General features: G+C 34.2%; 2 protein-coding genes and 1 long non-coding RNA gene across 3 annotated transcripts in view; all 3 read left to right on the forward strand.

Moving 5' to 3' along the window:
• The first annotated feature begins 7 nt into the window (after positions 1 to 7).
• On the forward strand, positions 8 to 7,682 carry LOC111705777 (methylosome protein 50). Its single transcript, XM_023478441.1, has 12 exons — positions 8 to 89; positions 401 to 507; positions 709 to 832; positions 1,139 to 1,207; positions 1,877 to 1,940; positions 3,256 to 3,384; positions 3,701 to 3,774; positions 5,179 to 5,299; positions 5,851 to 5,932; positions 6,165 to 6,278; positions 6,501 to 6,963; positions 7,094 to 7,682. The coding sequence occupies exons 1-11, from the start codon at positions 36 to 38 to the stop codon at positions 6,589 to 6,591; spliced, it is 1,029 nt and encodes a 342-aa protein (XP_023334209.1). The 5' UTR covers positions 8 to 35; the 3' UTR covers positions 6,592 to 6,963; positions 7,094 to 7,682.
• LOC111705776 (uncharacterized) overlaps positions 7,674 to 14,789 on the forward strand; it is a 9,123-nt gene continuing 2,007 nt past the window's right edge. The window contains exons 1-11 of the mRNA XM_023478440.1: positions 7,674 to 7,757; positions 8,477 to 8,571; positions 9,558 to 9,694; positions 10,174 to 10,247; positions 10,398 to 10,467; positions 10,913 to 11,026; positions 11,243 to 11,329; positions 11,740 to 11,804; positions 12,440 to 12,528; positions 12,673 to 12,856; positions 13,962 to 14,042. Of these exons, the coding sequence (XP_023334208.1) occupies positions 7,721 to 7,757; positions 8,477 to 8,571; positions 9,558 to 9,694; positions 10,174 to 10,247; positions 10,398 to 10,467; positions 10,913 to 11,026; positions 11,243 to 11,329; positions 11,740 to 11,804; positions 12,440 to 12,528; positions 12,673 to 12,856; positions 13,962 to 14,042 (1,033 nt within the window). The 5' untranslated portion in view covers positions 7,674 to 7,720. The remainder of the gene's footprint in view (positions 7,758 to 8,476; positions 8,572 to 9,557; positions 9,695 to 10,173; positions 10,248 to 10,397; positions 10,468 to 10,912; positions 11,027 to 11,242; positions 11,330 to 11,739; positions 11,805 to 12,439; positions 12,529 to 12,672; positions 12,857 to 13,961; positions 14,043 to 14,789) is intronic.
• LOC111705782 (uncharacterized) lies at positions 9,702 to 10,131 on the forward strand. Its single transcript, XR_002766078.1, has 2 exons — positions 9,702 to 9,818; positions 9,878 to 10,131. It is a non-coding gene; the product is annotated as an uncharacterized LOC111705782 (long non-coding RNA).

The following is a 14,789-nucleotide window of genomic DNA, read 5'->3' on the forward strand; positions in this document are numbered from 1 at the left end:
TGTAAAATCTTTAATTTCTAAATTTCAGAGATAAAATGGGAGATGGAGGTGTACACATCATTCCTCAGGGTAACATAGTTTATGTACAGGTAAAGTAAATATTAATTTAATTACGATATTAACCCTATCTCTGCTGGGGTACTTGAAAACCAGGATATGCTGGGGGGGGGGGGACCCCCCCCCCCTCCAAAAAAAATAGAACGGTTACTTTATGCAGCAGACAGTGAAGGAAATTGACAGACTTTTTCAAATAAAGTCAACGGCGATATTTTTCACATGGTTCTTAAGATAAAGAGTTTAAGGGTACTGTAGTGAAATTAGAATGTAACTCTTTTATTAGATGGTAACTCAAAATTAAGTCTATAGTCCCTTTTAGATTTTAATGTTGATAAATGTTTAGCCGACCATCTCAAACTACACCCCGGCTAGTGTGGACAAGTTTATAGACGTCCTGGAGTTCGGAGATAACGGGGAGCTCTTCCTCGCCACCTCGTGTCTAAATAGAAGGTAAAATTTTCCTCCTGAAGGGAGTGTTTAGGAATTTTAAAAAAGGATATTGGACGATCTTAAGAAAGAACAATCCGCTTTGCGGCGAAATAATATATAATTTTCGTTTTTCATAACCCATCGCATATTTATTTTTTTCAATATTAAGCAAACTGAGGAAATCCTGGAATTTTCTTATTTATTAACAATTTTTTTGTTGAGGTCGTGGACCGGAGATGTTTGGTGGTTTTCCCGTCCTCAGGACGCTCCGCAGCGAGATCTTGCCAGAACCGGATACAGGATAGATAGTGGAGTTGTCAAGGGGAAATATATCGGAAATAATCAGGTATACAGGAAAGTGGAGTTGTCACGAGGAAATATATCGGAAATAATCAGGTTTACAGGAAAGTGGAGTTGTCAGGAGGAAATATATCGGAAATAATCAGGTTTACGGGAAAGTGGAGTTGACATGGGGAATAATCAGGTATACGGGATATTGCAGTTGTCATGGGAAAAAACGTCGGGAATAACAGCATTTTTTTTGGGGGGGGGAGGGGGGGAATCCCGAAAAATTAAGGGACCCAGCGCTTGCTACACACGCAAAATATTATGATGTTTAAAAATGTTGTTAATTCATTTTTTTAAATTTTAGATTGTTATCGGTCTAGATTCTGGGGGTATTCAGTTAATGAATGCTTGCTCTACTAGACATGAAACTAAGGTGAGATATATAGATTGATTCATTCACTCAACGATAGATTGTTATAACGACCGACTGATTGATTTATTGACCAATTGATTGATTGAAAGTACGTTTGATTGACATAACAACGGGCTGAATGATTTATTGACCGATTGATTAATTTTTTCCGCCGATCGATTAACTTATTGATAAATTGATTGATTGAGTTATTAACAACGAACCCGCAGATAGTAAAACATTTTGTAATATATCTGTGAATATTAATAGCAGTTGGTTCTTGCCCAGAAGCAGGATATGAAATCAATTTGTCGATATATCTTCTTTGATTTATTAACCAATTAACTAATTTGATTGATAAAACGAGCAATAAATTAATTTGTTGACCAATTCTTAAATTTGGCGATTAATCAATTAATTTTTAACTGATCGTTTGATATAATGACCAATAAATTGATTTATTGATCGAGCGGATGATATGCTGATCGATTGTTTGTTTGTGATATTTGCTGTGGTATTAGCAAATCTATTGATTAGGATTGATCACTTATCAGGCTTTGATTCGTTGCAAATGAAAATTTCACTGTTGAAATAATGGAGTGATTTGTTGTTGCATAAAATGATTCATCGATTGTTAAACAATTTGATCCGTTCGAGTTTGTGAATGTTTGATAAACCAAATATGTTTAGGGAACTTTATTCTACACATTTGAGCTTCAGCCTGCACTATGCGAGCATGATGATCAATTGACAGGTAAATATTTCACCGTCACTTCAGGAATCTTTAATCATGAAGAATGATATTTTTAATCTGAGCGAGTATCTGCAGTCTGCGATAGGATCTACAGTCTGCGATAGGATCTACAGTCTGCGATAGGATCTACAGTCTGCGATAGGATCTACAGTCTGCGATAGGATCTACAGTCTGCGATATGATCTACAGTCTGCGATAGGATATAAAGTCTGCGATAGGATATACAGTCTGCAATTAGGGTTTCCATTCGCAAAACTTTTGCGCAATTTTTGCGAAACGAAACGCAAAATTTTTCTTTCTTTGCGCATCAGTTTTGCGCGAAAAAACAACAATTTGCGCAATCATTCGCAAAAGTAATTTCGCGCAAAATTGCCCTATTCCGCTTTTGCGAAACTTAAGTTTTGCGCAATTCCGCAACTAGAGTTTTGCGCAATTTCGTAAAAATCAAACGGTTGGTGACGGTGTGTGTTTCTGAGAATTCAATTCTGGAAAAATCTTGTGTTGGAATGTCTTCCTATTGGTCACTTTTACATAATTGACCAATGACAGTTAAGAAGAGTTCAAATCTCACGGAAGCGCACCTTATTCACTTGAAATTATTTAATAGGATTAAAATATTGCCAAGTTTCACACTCTCTAATTTCTATTTTATTAATTTTGGTCCCTTAATTTAAACTTTTTGTAACTGGAAGTAACCAATTGAGTGTTGTATAATCGTTATCATACTCTTATGTTAATATCTTTTTATGTATGGAATAAATCTTCAGTTGTTTAATTCTAAGCTTAGAATATCAATTTTTGACAATTTGCCTAAAATTACATTTTGCGTAAAACTTGCGGTTTTGCGCAAAAATAATTGCGCAAAACTAAAATTTTGTTTCTTGCGCACCTTTCGCAAAAAATATTTCCGGTTTTGCGCAAATTGTGCAAAAAAAATAGCGCAAAACCGCGCAAAACTCATTGCGTTTCATGCGCAAAAATAGCGCAAAAGTTCGCAAAAAAAAAAATTGCGCGAAAATAGCGCAAATTTTGCGCAAAAGATTTAGCCATTTCGTGGAAACCCTATCTGCAATAGGCTCTACAGTCTGCGATAGGATCTGCAGTCTACGATGGGATCTACAGTCTGAGCGAAAATCTTTACTCGGAACTCGGATCTTTAAGCTGAGTTGGGATCTTTGATCTGAGCTTGGGTTTGATCTGAGTTTGGGTTTGATCTGAGTTTGGAATCTTTAATCTGATCTTGGGATCTTTAATCTGAGCTAGGATCTTAGGTCTTATTAACCTTATTTTTCCATTTTGTTTCTTGTTTTACTAGATCTGGATTGCTGGAAGAAAGGGGAGAAAGGGGAGAACCATTTAGTAACTGTTGGTAAGGATGCAAGGATTGTAATCTGGAATAAACATTTAGCTGTTCTACACAACTTCCATCCAGTGCATTCAACAGGTAGAAGATAAAGAATTTCATTTAGACATTAATCAAAGGTCCGAATAGTTTTTGTTAATCCCTGCATTTCACGGATTAGGCATAGATTACTTAAACTTTAAACATAAAGCTAAATTAGTATTTTCCGGGGGATAATCCGAACCCCCTTGAAAGCAGCTATCGTCCTACATCCTAAGTGTTTGAAAGAAGACCCGATTTTCATGACTTTGCATAGAACTCATTGCACAATCTTAAATTATATTTTAAATGTTTAATTTTATCTACGTGTGTACGTTATAAAAACTAGAACAATTGTTCAAGTACGAAAATTTTTCAGGAATTCTCTCTGTGTCCTGTCATCCCACTTCAAACCATGTTTTCGCTACAGCAGGAGCAGACGGAAAAGTTCAGGTACAATCCAACTTCAATATGATCAATCCTTTCCTTGTTCTGATCCCTTAATATTAACATTAATATTAACATTTAATTTTGTTAAGGTCAAGGTTGGCATAAAAACCAGCCCAAAAAACCCACTCTAAGAAAAACGAATAACACCCAGCTGTAATTGGACTTTTTTGGGTTTTATTGGTTTTAAAAAGAATTTTTCCAATTATTGCTTTTTCTTCACTCTTATAATGATAAAGTCTTAAAAAAATAAGGTCTTCTATCAACTGTATTGATTCATAGGAGTTCACAGCACTAAAACTGACATATTTATTCATTTCCTAAGACTTAAACCAATGAGAAAGTTAATTGAAAAATGGTTAACAGCTGTGCATGAACCAACTCAGTAAACTAGACAACTATAATATTTATTTTCTTTAAAAAAACAAACCTGATTTACTCATTTGAAAAATGATCGAAAAGTTTTCTTTTAATAATGGACCCGAGGTTAAATCAGGCAGTGTGGCATCTCAACTTAATGTTTTTTTCTATAAAAGTTTTATCAATAACATTCCGTTAATCTTTTTTTTTATTGGCCGCGGTTTAGGTTCAAATTGTTTATGATTTTTGAAACACTTTAACAAACTCTGTGAAGGTGTGTACCGTATTCTGAAAGTGCTTTTGAAGCACCCCCTTTAATTATCACCTAGTATCCATGCTCTTCTGGCATACACACTGAATCCTTAAAAATTCAGGCCAAAACTGAAGCACTACATCCCATATAGACCAGGGCAAGTGGAGGAGCTCAACCTTGTTTTCTTTGTATTTCAACCTACAGGTCGCTGTACTTTGTCTGTAGGTTGATTGTTAATAACAATAATAACAAATAAATATCATTCGAATATTGAGTTATTAAAAAAAATATTGAATGAATCAAAGTAGTCAATCTTGTCACTCTGGACTTCAACACGGTTTCCAGTTTAAGACCAGACAAATCAAATTGTAGAAAACTTTTGTAGCAATCGATCATGCAAGTGAGAAAAGTGAAGTAGGTCTGAAATTTATAGAACTATAATAGTAGCGCGAAACTTGAATAAATTACGAAGATTAGACTCGGGTCCAGGCGATGATTAGGTCGATTACGATTTCAAGTAGCTCTGCGAGAAAACTTTTGTAGCAATCGATCATGCAAGTGAGAAAAGTGAAGTAGGTCTGAAATTTATAGAACTTTAATAGTAGCGCGAAACTTGAATAAATTACGAAGATTAGACTCGGGTCCAGGCGATGATTAGGTCGATTACGATTTCAAGTAGCTCTGCGGACGAAGGAAAGAACCGCTAATTTGACCCAAACACGAATCATAATTTATTACAAACTAGACTCAGTTTTTTTTTTAATAGCGATCTTAATTTTTATAAGACATTTTTTAAGGTTTGGGACACAAAGGCCGAAAAGCCCTGCAGAACCATTTACTCCGATCCAACCCAACCACCTGGAGTCATTTCATGGAACCCAAACCTTCCCAACACACTACTAGTCGCGTCTAAGACAGGTGAAATTTTAACTTCACCTAGTTTGGGAACCCAGCATTGCAAGGAAATATAAACTATCCCCTTGAAGTTAGCCAACTCAACATAGATTTTTCAAACATAAAACATTTACGAATAAAATTTGAGGCAAATCGTTGAAAGGGTTCATCAGTTATAATCCAAAAATGCACCATGTCAAGGATTTGAAACTGAAAGCTTACAGGTATACCAAGATTTGAGGCAAATAGGTGAAAGGGTTCATCAGTTATAATCCAAAAATGCACTGGCACAAAGCTTTTAGTAAGAGCCAGAAACCTGTGGAATATGAAGACTAAGTTTAAAAGCAATAAATAAACAATTAAGTGTATTTGATGGTGTTACAAAGAAAATAGTTTTGACTATCAACTTATTAAATCACTTATGAAGTGAAATGGGTCGGTTTATTCTTCACAATTCTTGTGTCTCATGTTCACATGAATATTTTAAGTCCTAACTTGAGTCTAAAAGTCGTATTCTGGCTGGTAGCAAAATGAACATATCCAATAATCTGTTGTATAAGTTTCTTGTACTCTAGGATCTGTTTTCCATATTGATGTTGAGACAAAGGCAGTTTCCTCCCAGCTTCAAGTATTAGATGGAGAAATTAAAACCCTAAGGTCAGTAAAGGGAAGAATAAATGAATTAAATTTTTAAAAATAATACTCATAAGATTTTAAACTTTCTTTAAAGATTTTGGGAGAAATGAACGATTTCAGAGGGAAATATCTAATTTTTGAGTTAGTAGTATGAAAAAGGGTAAATATCTTGCCATTGTAAAATTACTGAATTAAACGAAAATAACCTTGAGGGCAATGATTTAAAGCATGTAAGAAGCATACCATTGTTTAGGTTTAGTCCTGACCGGCCAAATCTGTGCGCTGTGGCAGGCGATGACGTCACAGTTGCAGTTCTCAATACATCAGCTGATTCTATCCAGCTTCAGTACACAAACCAGTCACATAAGTAAGCTTATTATCTTACATAAGTTGATAAAGTGCAGCCAATTCTTCCCCCATCCCACGATATTCCTTCCTAAAATTTCAACCACATTGTTTTAATGAAAGCAATGTCAACCCTATTTCTACTTGACGTTTCCTCTGCCCAAAATACTTAAGAAAACTCACTATTTAGAAATGTTAGAAACATTCATCTAAGCCTATTAAATTTATCAAATGTTAATTGCAGGGATTTTGTCCGAGGGTTGGCTTGGAATCCTCTGGATGGAACTCTATGGTCAGGAGGATGGGACAGACAAGTTATATCTCATTTACCATAATCTTCTACAATCTACATGTTCCTTACGCCATAATCTTCATGTTCCATTCACCATCACCTCGTCATATTTTTTTCACCACCATCTGTCTTCATGTTCCTTTCACCAGCATCTTCTACATGTTCCTTTCACCAGCATCTTCTACATGTTCCTTTCACCAGCATCTTCTAGATGTTCCTTACACCATAAGCTGCTTAAAGTTCCTTGCATCATAAGCTGCTTCAAGTTCCTTATGCTACAATCTTCGACATGTTCCATTCAACATAATCTTATCCATGTTCCTCACACCATAATCTTCATGTTCCTTTCTCCTTGATCTTCACAACCAGTGTTATGTTCTAATATAACATAGTTCAGAGCTGAAAACTTTAGAATGTGATATCCTTAATCCCGATCTGTTAATTAATCTGGAGATTAAATTCATGAGGACAACAAGCAATATTTAATCTGGAGATTAAGGAAAAGAGTGGATTAAGCATTAATCCCGATATCCACCATTCTAAAGTTCCCAGCTCAGTTTTTACACTTGTGTTTCCTATTTTCTATTAGTCTATCTAATGGGGTGTTTAAATCCTTAATAATGAAATATTTCAATTCATGCATTTTTATGTGCACTAAACTGAAAAGATTTTTTTTTAATTTTGATGAAAATTTCAAGTTTAATGAAGAGTAACATTTCTTCTAAGCCTTAAAATGTTTAGAAAATTACGCAATTATCTGACAAATTGCGTAATTTTGCCACGGGCAGTTATTAAAACCTACGCTAGATTCTCTGAATCTGGTTTGTGGCGCACCTTTTATAGATCTATAGGAGTCCCCACTCTCTTCTTTTAAAATTAATTTTCAGTATGGAAGAAATGTTTGCTCCGAGTACAAATATTTTGCTCGGTTCTTGTCAAATCACTCATTTACACACCTTGTATTCCCTGTCTTAGAGGCAATATCATGAAATTATGGGCGTTCTCTCCTTATCATTTCTTTATAATTCTCTCCCCGTGAAAAATCATTCAATGGTACACTGCTGAACCCATGATGTGATAACGTGAACCCTAACTCTCATCTCGGAGTCAGTATTATTTTTTTTATTTTCAGAAGTGTGGATGGAGTAGGATGATAAAAAATGTAACCTGGAATGTGCGGCTGGTTAGCCATGATCATTCGACAGAAAGGAAACATTTCAAAATATGTTCGATCAAATCATAGAATCGGCATATTCATTGAAGAATAATTCATTAGTAGCTTGAATATCTCTTTTTGAATTGACGTGGGTCTGTGAACATTGAACAATGCGATACTATTGAGTTTTTAGTTTTTTGAGCTATTTAAAATCATAATTTTCTGTCTAGCCCTTGAACCACATTAGGTACTACACTACACAGTCAAAAATTTAAGGGTGACAGATTTTTCACAAATTGGTTTTTCACCAAAATCAAAATTGACCCTCGAAAGGGCCTTTTGTGTTTTTTTTTCTTCTCAAAGTATGTCGATATGGCCAACAAAAGATCCGTCTTTCCAAGACATATTCAACGGGAATAAAACGTTTTACAAAATAATGAAAAATAATGAAAAACAGCCTGGAGCTGAAAATTAGGAAAAACAGCTGATTTTGAGATTCCCCTAATTTTTTCCATTTTTATGCTCTTAGATCGCATGTTTTTGAATATTTTTACAAACCGTTTGCTGCGTTAAATTAGGCTTTGCAGTACATATCTTTTGATACCGAAATATGCTTTTAGTAAATGCTGCTTAAAATTAAAATACACAGTAGTATTTACTACTTGATTTGTGTTTCATGAAAATGTTTCACCCTTAGTAAAGATGATTTATATATTAGTAGGGAAAAAATTTATTCAGTTTTGAAAAATAATATGAAATGTAATTGATCCAGCATTTGTTCTTTTTCTGGGCTGCGTCCTACTCACAAGTCTTTTCATGATTCTTATTCCTGCCAGGCGACATAGGAGCCTTAAAACCTTAGTTCAGGTTCATAATAATAATGTATTTCAGTGTATCATCAAGAAAATTTTGGTAAATTACAGTACACAATAATAATAATTAGTTTTTAATTAAAATTATTAGATTAATATAAATATTTAGCTTTTTATCACAAAATATTTAGTATTGACAGATTTTATGATTGATCTTTAAATTTTAGTTTGATTTTAAATTTAACCAAATTTTACTTACAAATGGTATTCTGCTTCTTCATTATGTCTCATCCTCGGTCGAAATATGCAGTTCATACTAATTTTAGATGCTATTTAGTTAGAACTATTGGTCGTATGAGCTATTGCACGTGATACCACGTGTAGTAGTTCAAACGACTAATAGTTCAAACGATAACATTCTGTGAGCATTTGAACTATTGATAAAAATAGTTCAAAATGAGCCAAAAAAAATTGTTCTAATGAACCAAAAAAAAATAGTTCAAATGTGCCAAAAATAGTTCAAATGAGCAATAAAATAAAATAGATTAAATAAACAAAAAATAATTCAAATGAGCAAAAAAAATAGTTCAAATGAGCAAATAAATTGTTCGAATGAGGCAAAAAATATTTCATATGAAAAAAATAGTTCAAACAAGCCAAAAAATAGTTAAAATGAGCAAAAAAATAATAGTTCATACGAGCATTAAAAATAGTTAAAATGTGCCAAAAATTGTTCATTATCAGTAGTTAGAATGATCAATAGTTCATAAGATCAATAGTTCAATTGATCAATAATTCAAACGGCAGTAGTTCAAATACGGATCCACCTAATTGTTACCTTCCCAACGCCAATTTAGTGAGGTTCAGTTCGTTATAACGTCTTATTTCAGAAAGTTTCAGTTAAATTCTCTGTTTTCCGAGCAAAATATATACCTTTAGTTTCCTACTTTGACGTGGTTTAAGGAGTTCATAAATTCTTTTTTTATTAGTTTCTACTTTTTTCTTCTCATTTGTTATCCTGTATTAATACAAACACTTCAGGAGACTCAGGATACAATATTGAACCTGAGGGAGAATATAATATCTGCTGGAGAAAATCTAGACACTGGACGTGTATCCTTACAACCAGATTCTCAATACCTTACTCAGCTAGGACTAGTTCCAAGTTCTTACTCCAGGTACGCTGGAATACTGTATAGTGTATTGTATACCTTACTCAGCTAGGACCAGTTCCCAGTTCTTACTATATTGAATTACTGTATACCTTACTCAGCTAGGGTTAGTTCCTAGTTCCTACTTTAGGTAGGCTGAAATACTGAATACCTTACTCAGCTAGGACTAGTTTATAGTTCTTACTTTAGGTAGGCTGAAATACTGTATAGTGTAAACCTTACTCAGCTAGGACTAGTTCCCAGTTCTTACTATATTGAATTACTGTATACCTTACTCAGCTAGGGTTAGTTCCTAGTTCCTACTTTAGGTAGGCTGAAATACTGTATAGTGTAAACCTTACTCAGCTAGGACTAGTTCCTAGTTCTTACTTTAGGTAGGCTGAAATACTGCAGCTAGGACTAGTTACTCCACCAACTGTTCTATTGATGATTTTCAAACAGAATCTACACAAAATAAAGTTAAGGCTAAAATTCTGATTATCCAGTAATAGTGAAGAGAATACAGATGAACTCCTGGTGGTATCTGGAGTTGAACCGGGAACTGCAAACCTTGTTCCAGGTTTATATTAAAAGTTCTTACTTCTACACAATCAGTCCTAAAGATCTCAAATTTATGATTAAATCTCCTAAAAGATGTTGAGACAGTTTGAAGTTACATTTTTATGCGTTGATTTTTTGGTTGATGGATTGAATTGTCGTCTTTGCTCAGGATTTGTTCGATCTTTGGCCCAACATCAACCAGATGCAAGTATTCTTATCTACGATCTAGGAGCGTCCAGGTGAATTCGTATTTACTGTTAAAGGGACTGTCGTTGTAAATTCAAACGTCCTTTCATTTAAAAAGGGGTTTACCCGATTCACAACTGTACTCTTTAATTCATTATCTGTATGTAGTAAATAAGTATACGCAAGGCAATTTTGCTAAGAACCCACAACTGAAAATGATGATTTTTGAAAGAGATAAACATTGATATCTCATCAGTTCTTGTATCACTTATCACAAATGGAGGGTGACATAAAATTACGTTTACAGTCACTTTAAGAGACGTAAATTAAAAACTAGAATTAGATTTATTTGTTGGAACTTGTAGACAGGGGCGTAGTAAAGTGTATATTTAGATTTCCATTGTAAACTGGGATTCAGTTACAGCTCCTCCCATGGACAAATTCCTGTTCTAAAGATTCATTAACAATCTAAAATGTAAGACGGCATCCAATATCTAGGTATGAGAAGGAATTAATGAACAAGATCTGCAACTCCAGTCTGTGTACAATTACTGAGTTTGAGTTCAGCTTATGGCCGAACCACGTCAAGGATTTTAAACTCAAAGCGTACAGGTATACCAAGGTTCTAGGCTCCTGTTCAACTTTCCAGATCAACGACAGAATTTTTCCTCCATTTAATTCTAATTCATTCTAACTATAGCTTAAAAACGTAATGGTTCACGGAGATTTTCTTTTATTGTGGGGGGGGGGGGGCAATGAGAAATTGTATAATAATTATTATAGGAAATGATTTTTTAAGAAAAATTAATATTTACTCCCGCATTCTAGACCTATCGGAGTACAGCTGGCTCTAAAAGAGAAGAATCTTGTTCTTTGGTTGGATATAGATTACAGGCTTAACACTAATGACCTAAGGTATGATATGTTCGGGTCAGGAACACAGCTTTGTCGCGACACTAAACTGTTCAACAAAGCCACGAACATATCTTTTATTATAGCCGTAAAAGTTTACCAGTGTATCCCCAACGTATAGTACTGATGAAGACATCATAGAATATCTAAATATATTTACTGAAAAGAAGTCTCCATCATTTATTTCTAATCTTGTTTGGATCAACCCTCCACCAACTATATAATTTACAATACTAGGGTACTTTGTTTCGCGGCTCTTATTCTTTAAACTATTTTAGCTTTAAACGTTTGCCCTATTAAGTGCTCTTTTGGAAATGGAATTGTTGCCAGCTGACAAAAAATATGTATTGATATTCAACCTGAATAGAAATCAACACAACTTAGGCTGTTAGATAATATAAATTGTACTCTAGTTCCTGGTTGAGAAAGGTGAAAGAGTACGGAGTAGTTGCCTGGTCCCAGGATCCGTTAACTAAAGGTAAATAATTTAAGAAAACCCTTAATGAAAAGGGTTTGTGTTAGTGGACGGGTGCCAACTTAAAGGTAGTGTAAGCGTAATTTCAAGTGAGCCCTTAATGCAAATATGCAAATCCCCGATTGACAACATTTACCTTTTAGACCTTCATCTGAATAAAAGTATGGTTCGGACTCCCCATTGTTTCTGATAAGCAAGAAATGCGCAAGTCACTTTTGCAGAGAAACCACAAAAGAAAAAAAAACTGTTAAAAGAAACTAAAACATTTAATTCATACTTGGGTCACTTGGTCAGACAAAGCTTTGAAGTGTACCGTTGTGAATCAGGCATTGCCAGCTTTGCTAGGAGGATCAGTTGAATTTAATTTCCATTATGAAAACAGTGATAAGAATCTTTTACTAAATTGTTAAAAACAATCCAGCTTATGTGAACTGCACAGTGTAGCCTAGTCAACTGATCCACTGCAGGCTTAATAAATGTCAACTGCTGTACTGTACAGTGTACATATATCTCAGCATATTACTCTTTTGTGAATGAGGATCTTCTCAACAATTGATAATCTATCTTGGTCCGAAACTTAATTTCTCTTTCAACCCTAAAATGAATAAAACATTTTCAAATATATTTGTTATATTAAGATGGTTTGAAATCTGAAAAACTAGGTGCTACCCCTACCACTTCTTTAACCCACCCTAGGATGTTTGAATACTTTCCTCACGTTAAAAAGGTAAGGCATTTAATTTAGAATCCCCCCCCCCCCACCCGACGCCGCCCTCCTCTAACAATGATTTTTTGTAGAACAAAACAAGTAAATGTTTTTCCGATATTCATCCACTGAAGTTGACAATTTACATACTGTCATATATTTTAGGAGGATTTTGAGTTCCAGCATATGGTATCAGGAGAATGTTTATTGTTCTCCTCTGTTTTCCCTTCCTCCTCTCCCTCCCCCTCCCCGTCCTCCCTCTCCCCCCTCGCATCGGGCCTCATCCTCCCCTGGATAAAGTGTGTCCTTATTGAGGATTGTATCAACCCTATTGGAGCTCAGTCAACAGGTAGAAGAGAGTTTTAACCCTATCGCATTTGAAAACCAACCAGGATACGCTGAGGGGGAGGGTCAAGTTGACTCCCCCCCCCCCCTATAAATCCTATGCTTTATGTCCAAATATGACAAATTATACTTTATTGGAAAGCTTTTGTCCTCTACTTAAAGAATCTGCAAAAAAAATGCAAATTTGCCAAAATTGAAATTTTTGTCCCAAAATCCAAAAAATGAATGAAATTTACATTTTTAAAAGCCCTTGATCATGCAATTTTAAATATACATAAAAATTTAAATAACCTGATGTGTAATTAAAAAAAAAAACACAAAAATGTGCACATTTCTATGGATGGGTATGGGTTGTATGCAAATAATTTGCAAAAATTTCTTTTCAAACTTGTGCAATCTACTTCCTTATGTCATAGGCTTTTCATTTTCCAAAAAGCTAAAAATTATGCAAATCTGACAACTGAAAGTGGTTTAAAACAAAAGTTTAGTTTGCTACAGGGGAAAGTAGTTAGTATAAAAGACCGGTTTAAGGCCTAAATGGAGTGCTTTGGGTAATTAGGATAAGTCAGAGAATATCAACAGCCTCAGACCAATACTTTACCATACCATACATATGATTTGATAAATCTATCGGAACAAAATAGAGTGAAAGAAAAGTTTGATTTTTTACCTTTATTATTTTTTAATGTTTGAAGTTACAGTTTAAAATTAGATATTTCAAAATGGGTCTGCCTTTTTTTGCTTTCTAAGCTCAGAGACATGAACATATTGATAAGATATCAATTTACTAAATACAAACAAAACTGTATAATTCTTAACGTAATCATTCATATCCTCAGAAATTTAAAAACCACATACAGGTAGACCACATTTTGGAAATGACAAGATTCTGGCTGGTTTGTGATTTTATATTATCGTTTCCTGCATCATAATTATTCAAACTTGTAAATAAGGTTAAAAAAATAATGCCGGAAATTAATATTATTTATAAAACAAAAATTGTCTCACAATTGTCAATAAGTTTGCTTCTTTGTGAATATAACTAGTTATTTTTCGAATGCAACCTCTTTTTGTCTTCTTCTTTGATATTTAATTTTTCTATATTTAAGGGTGTAGGTTTGATAAGAAGCCTCAATATAGATATAGTGGGTGTCATAGCTATGATGTATCGGCTTTAAATATAGTGCTAGGTAACCTTTTCATTCAGATATATTATATCTTTTATTTATTTATTAAATTAACTTGAAATGTTTTGATTTGATCTTACAAAGTTACAGCTAGCCAGTGGTAAATATTTTCAATAAATAAATAAATTCAATCACGAGGCGCAAAAACATTGTGAAAATGCGCGTATAGGCAGGCTCACTGCTGTTCCAGTCGGAGCGCTTTACGTCGGGAAACCCGTCAGTCGCGGGATGCAATTGAATTTTCACTAGAATGCTTGGTTTTTTTAGGGTTTTATTCGCTAAATGATATTGGGGTGAAATATCTCACATCTAGGGTAAAAAGTATAAGAGGGTATCCAATTTTTCAGTTTTTATCTAGCTGCAGGGTGGCCAAAATGTACGGATTGTACGGATTGATTTTTTTTTAACCCTAAAATTGTACGGATTGTACGGATTGCACGGATTGTACGGATTTGTTTTCAAATTGTACGGATTGTACGGATTTTATCCTGGAAAATACACCGTTTTTTTTAAATTTTCACTCATTTCAGCAAATTTTTCATGAAAATAAAAAAAAAAATTCTCGTCAAAATGAAGTTAGTTTAACTTATTTTCTGCATTCTAAATAATATTAGATTGATTAATGTTTCAATTGACAATCAAAATTCATTCATAATTTTCGAGATATGTCCAAGAAGTGTTTATTTGAGAATATGTTCCATAAGTACTTATTTGATTGCTTATTCAAGAAGATGTTCCAGTATCCTGTAC

This window comes from Eurytemora carolleeae, unplaced genomic scaffold (assembly GCF_000591075.1).
Source record: "Eurytemora carolleeae unplaced genomic scaffold, Eaff_2.0 scaffold616, whole genome shotgun sequence".
NCBI lineage: Eukaryota > Metazoa > Arthropoda > Copepoda > Calanoida > Temoridae > Eurytemora > Eurytemora carolleeae.

What these genes read in the sequence shown, in the direction of transcription:
- LOC111705777 (XM_023478441.1), top strand. Translation starts at nt 36, where the DNA reads ATGGGAGATGGAGGTGTACACATCATTCCTCAGGGTAACATAGTTTAT. An exon ending in GTAACATAGTTTATGTACAG is followed by an intron (nt 90 to 400) that starts GTAAAGTAAATA and finishes ATAAATGTTTAG; the next exon opens with CCGACCATCTCAAACTACAC. An exon ending in GGAGAAATTAAAACCCTAAG is followed by an intron (nt 5,933 to 6,164) that starts GTCAGTAAAGGG and finishes ACCATTGTTTAG; the next exon opens with GTTTAGTCCTGACCGGCCAA.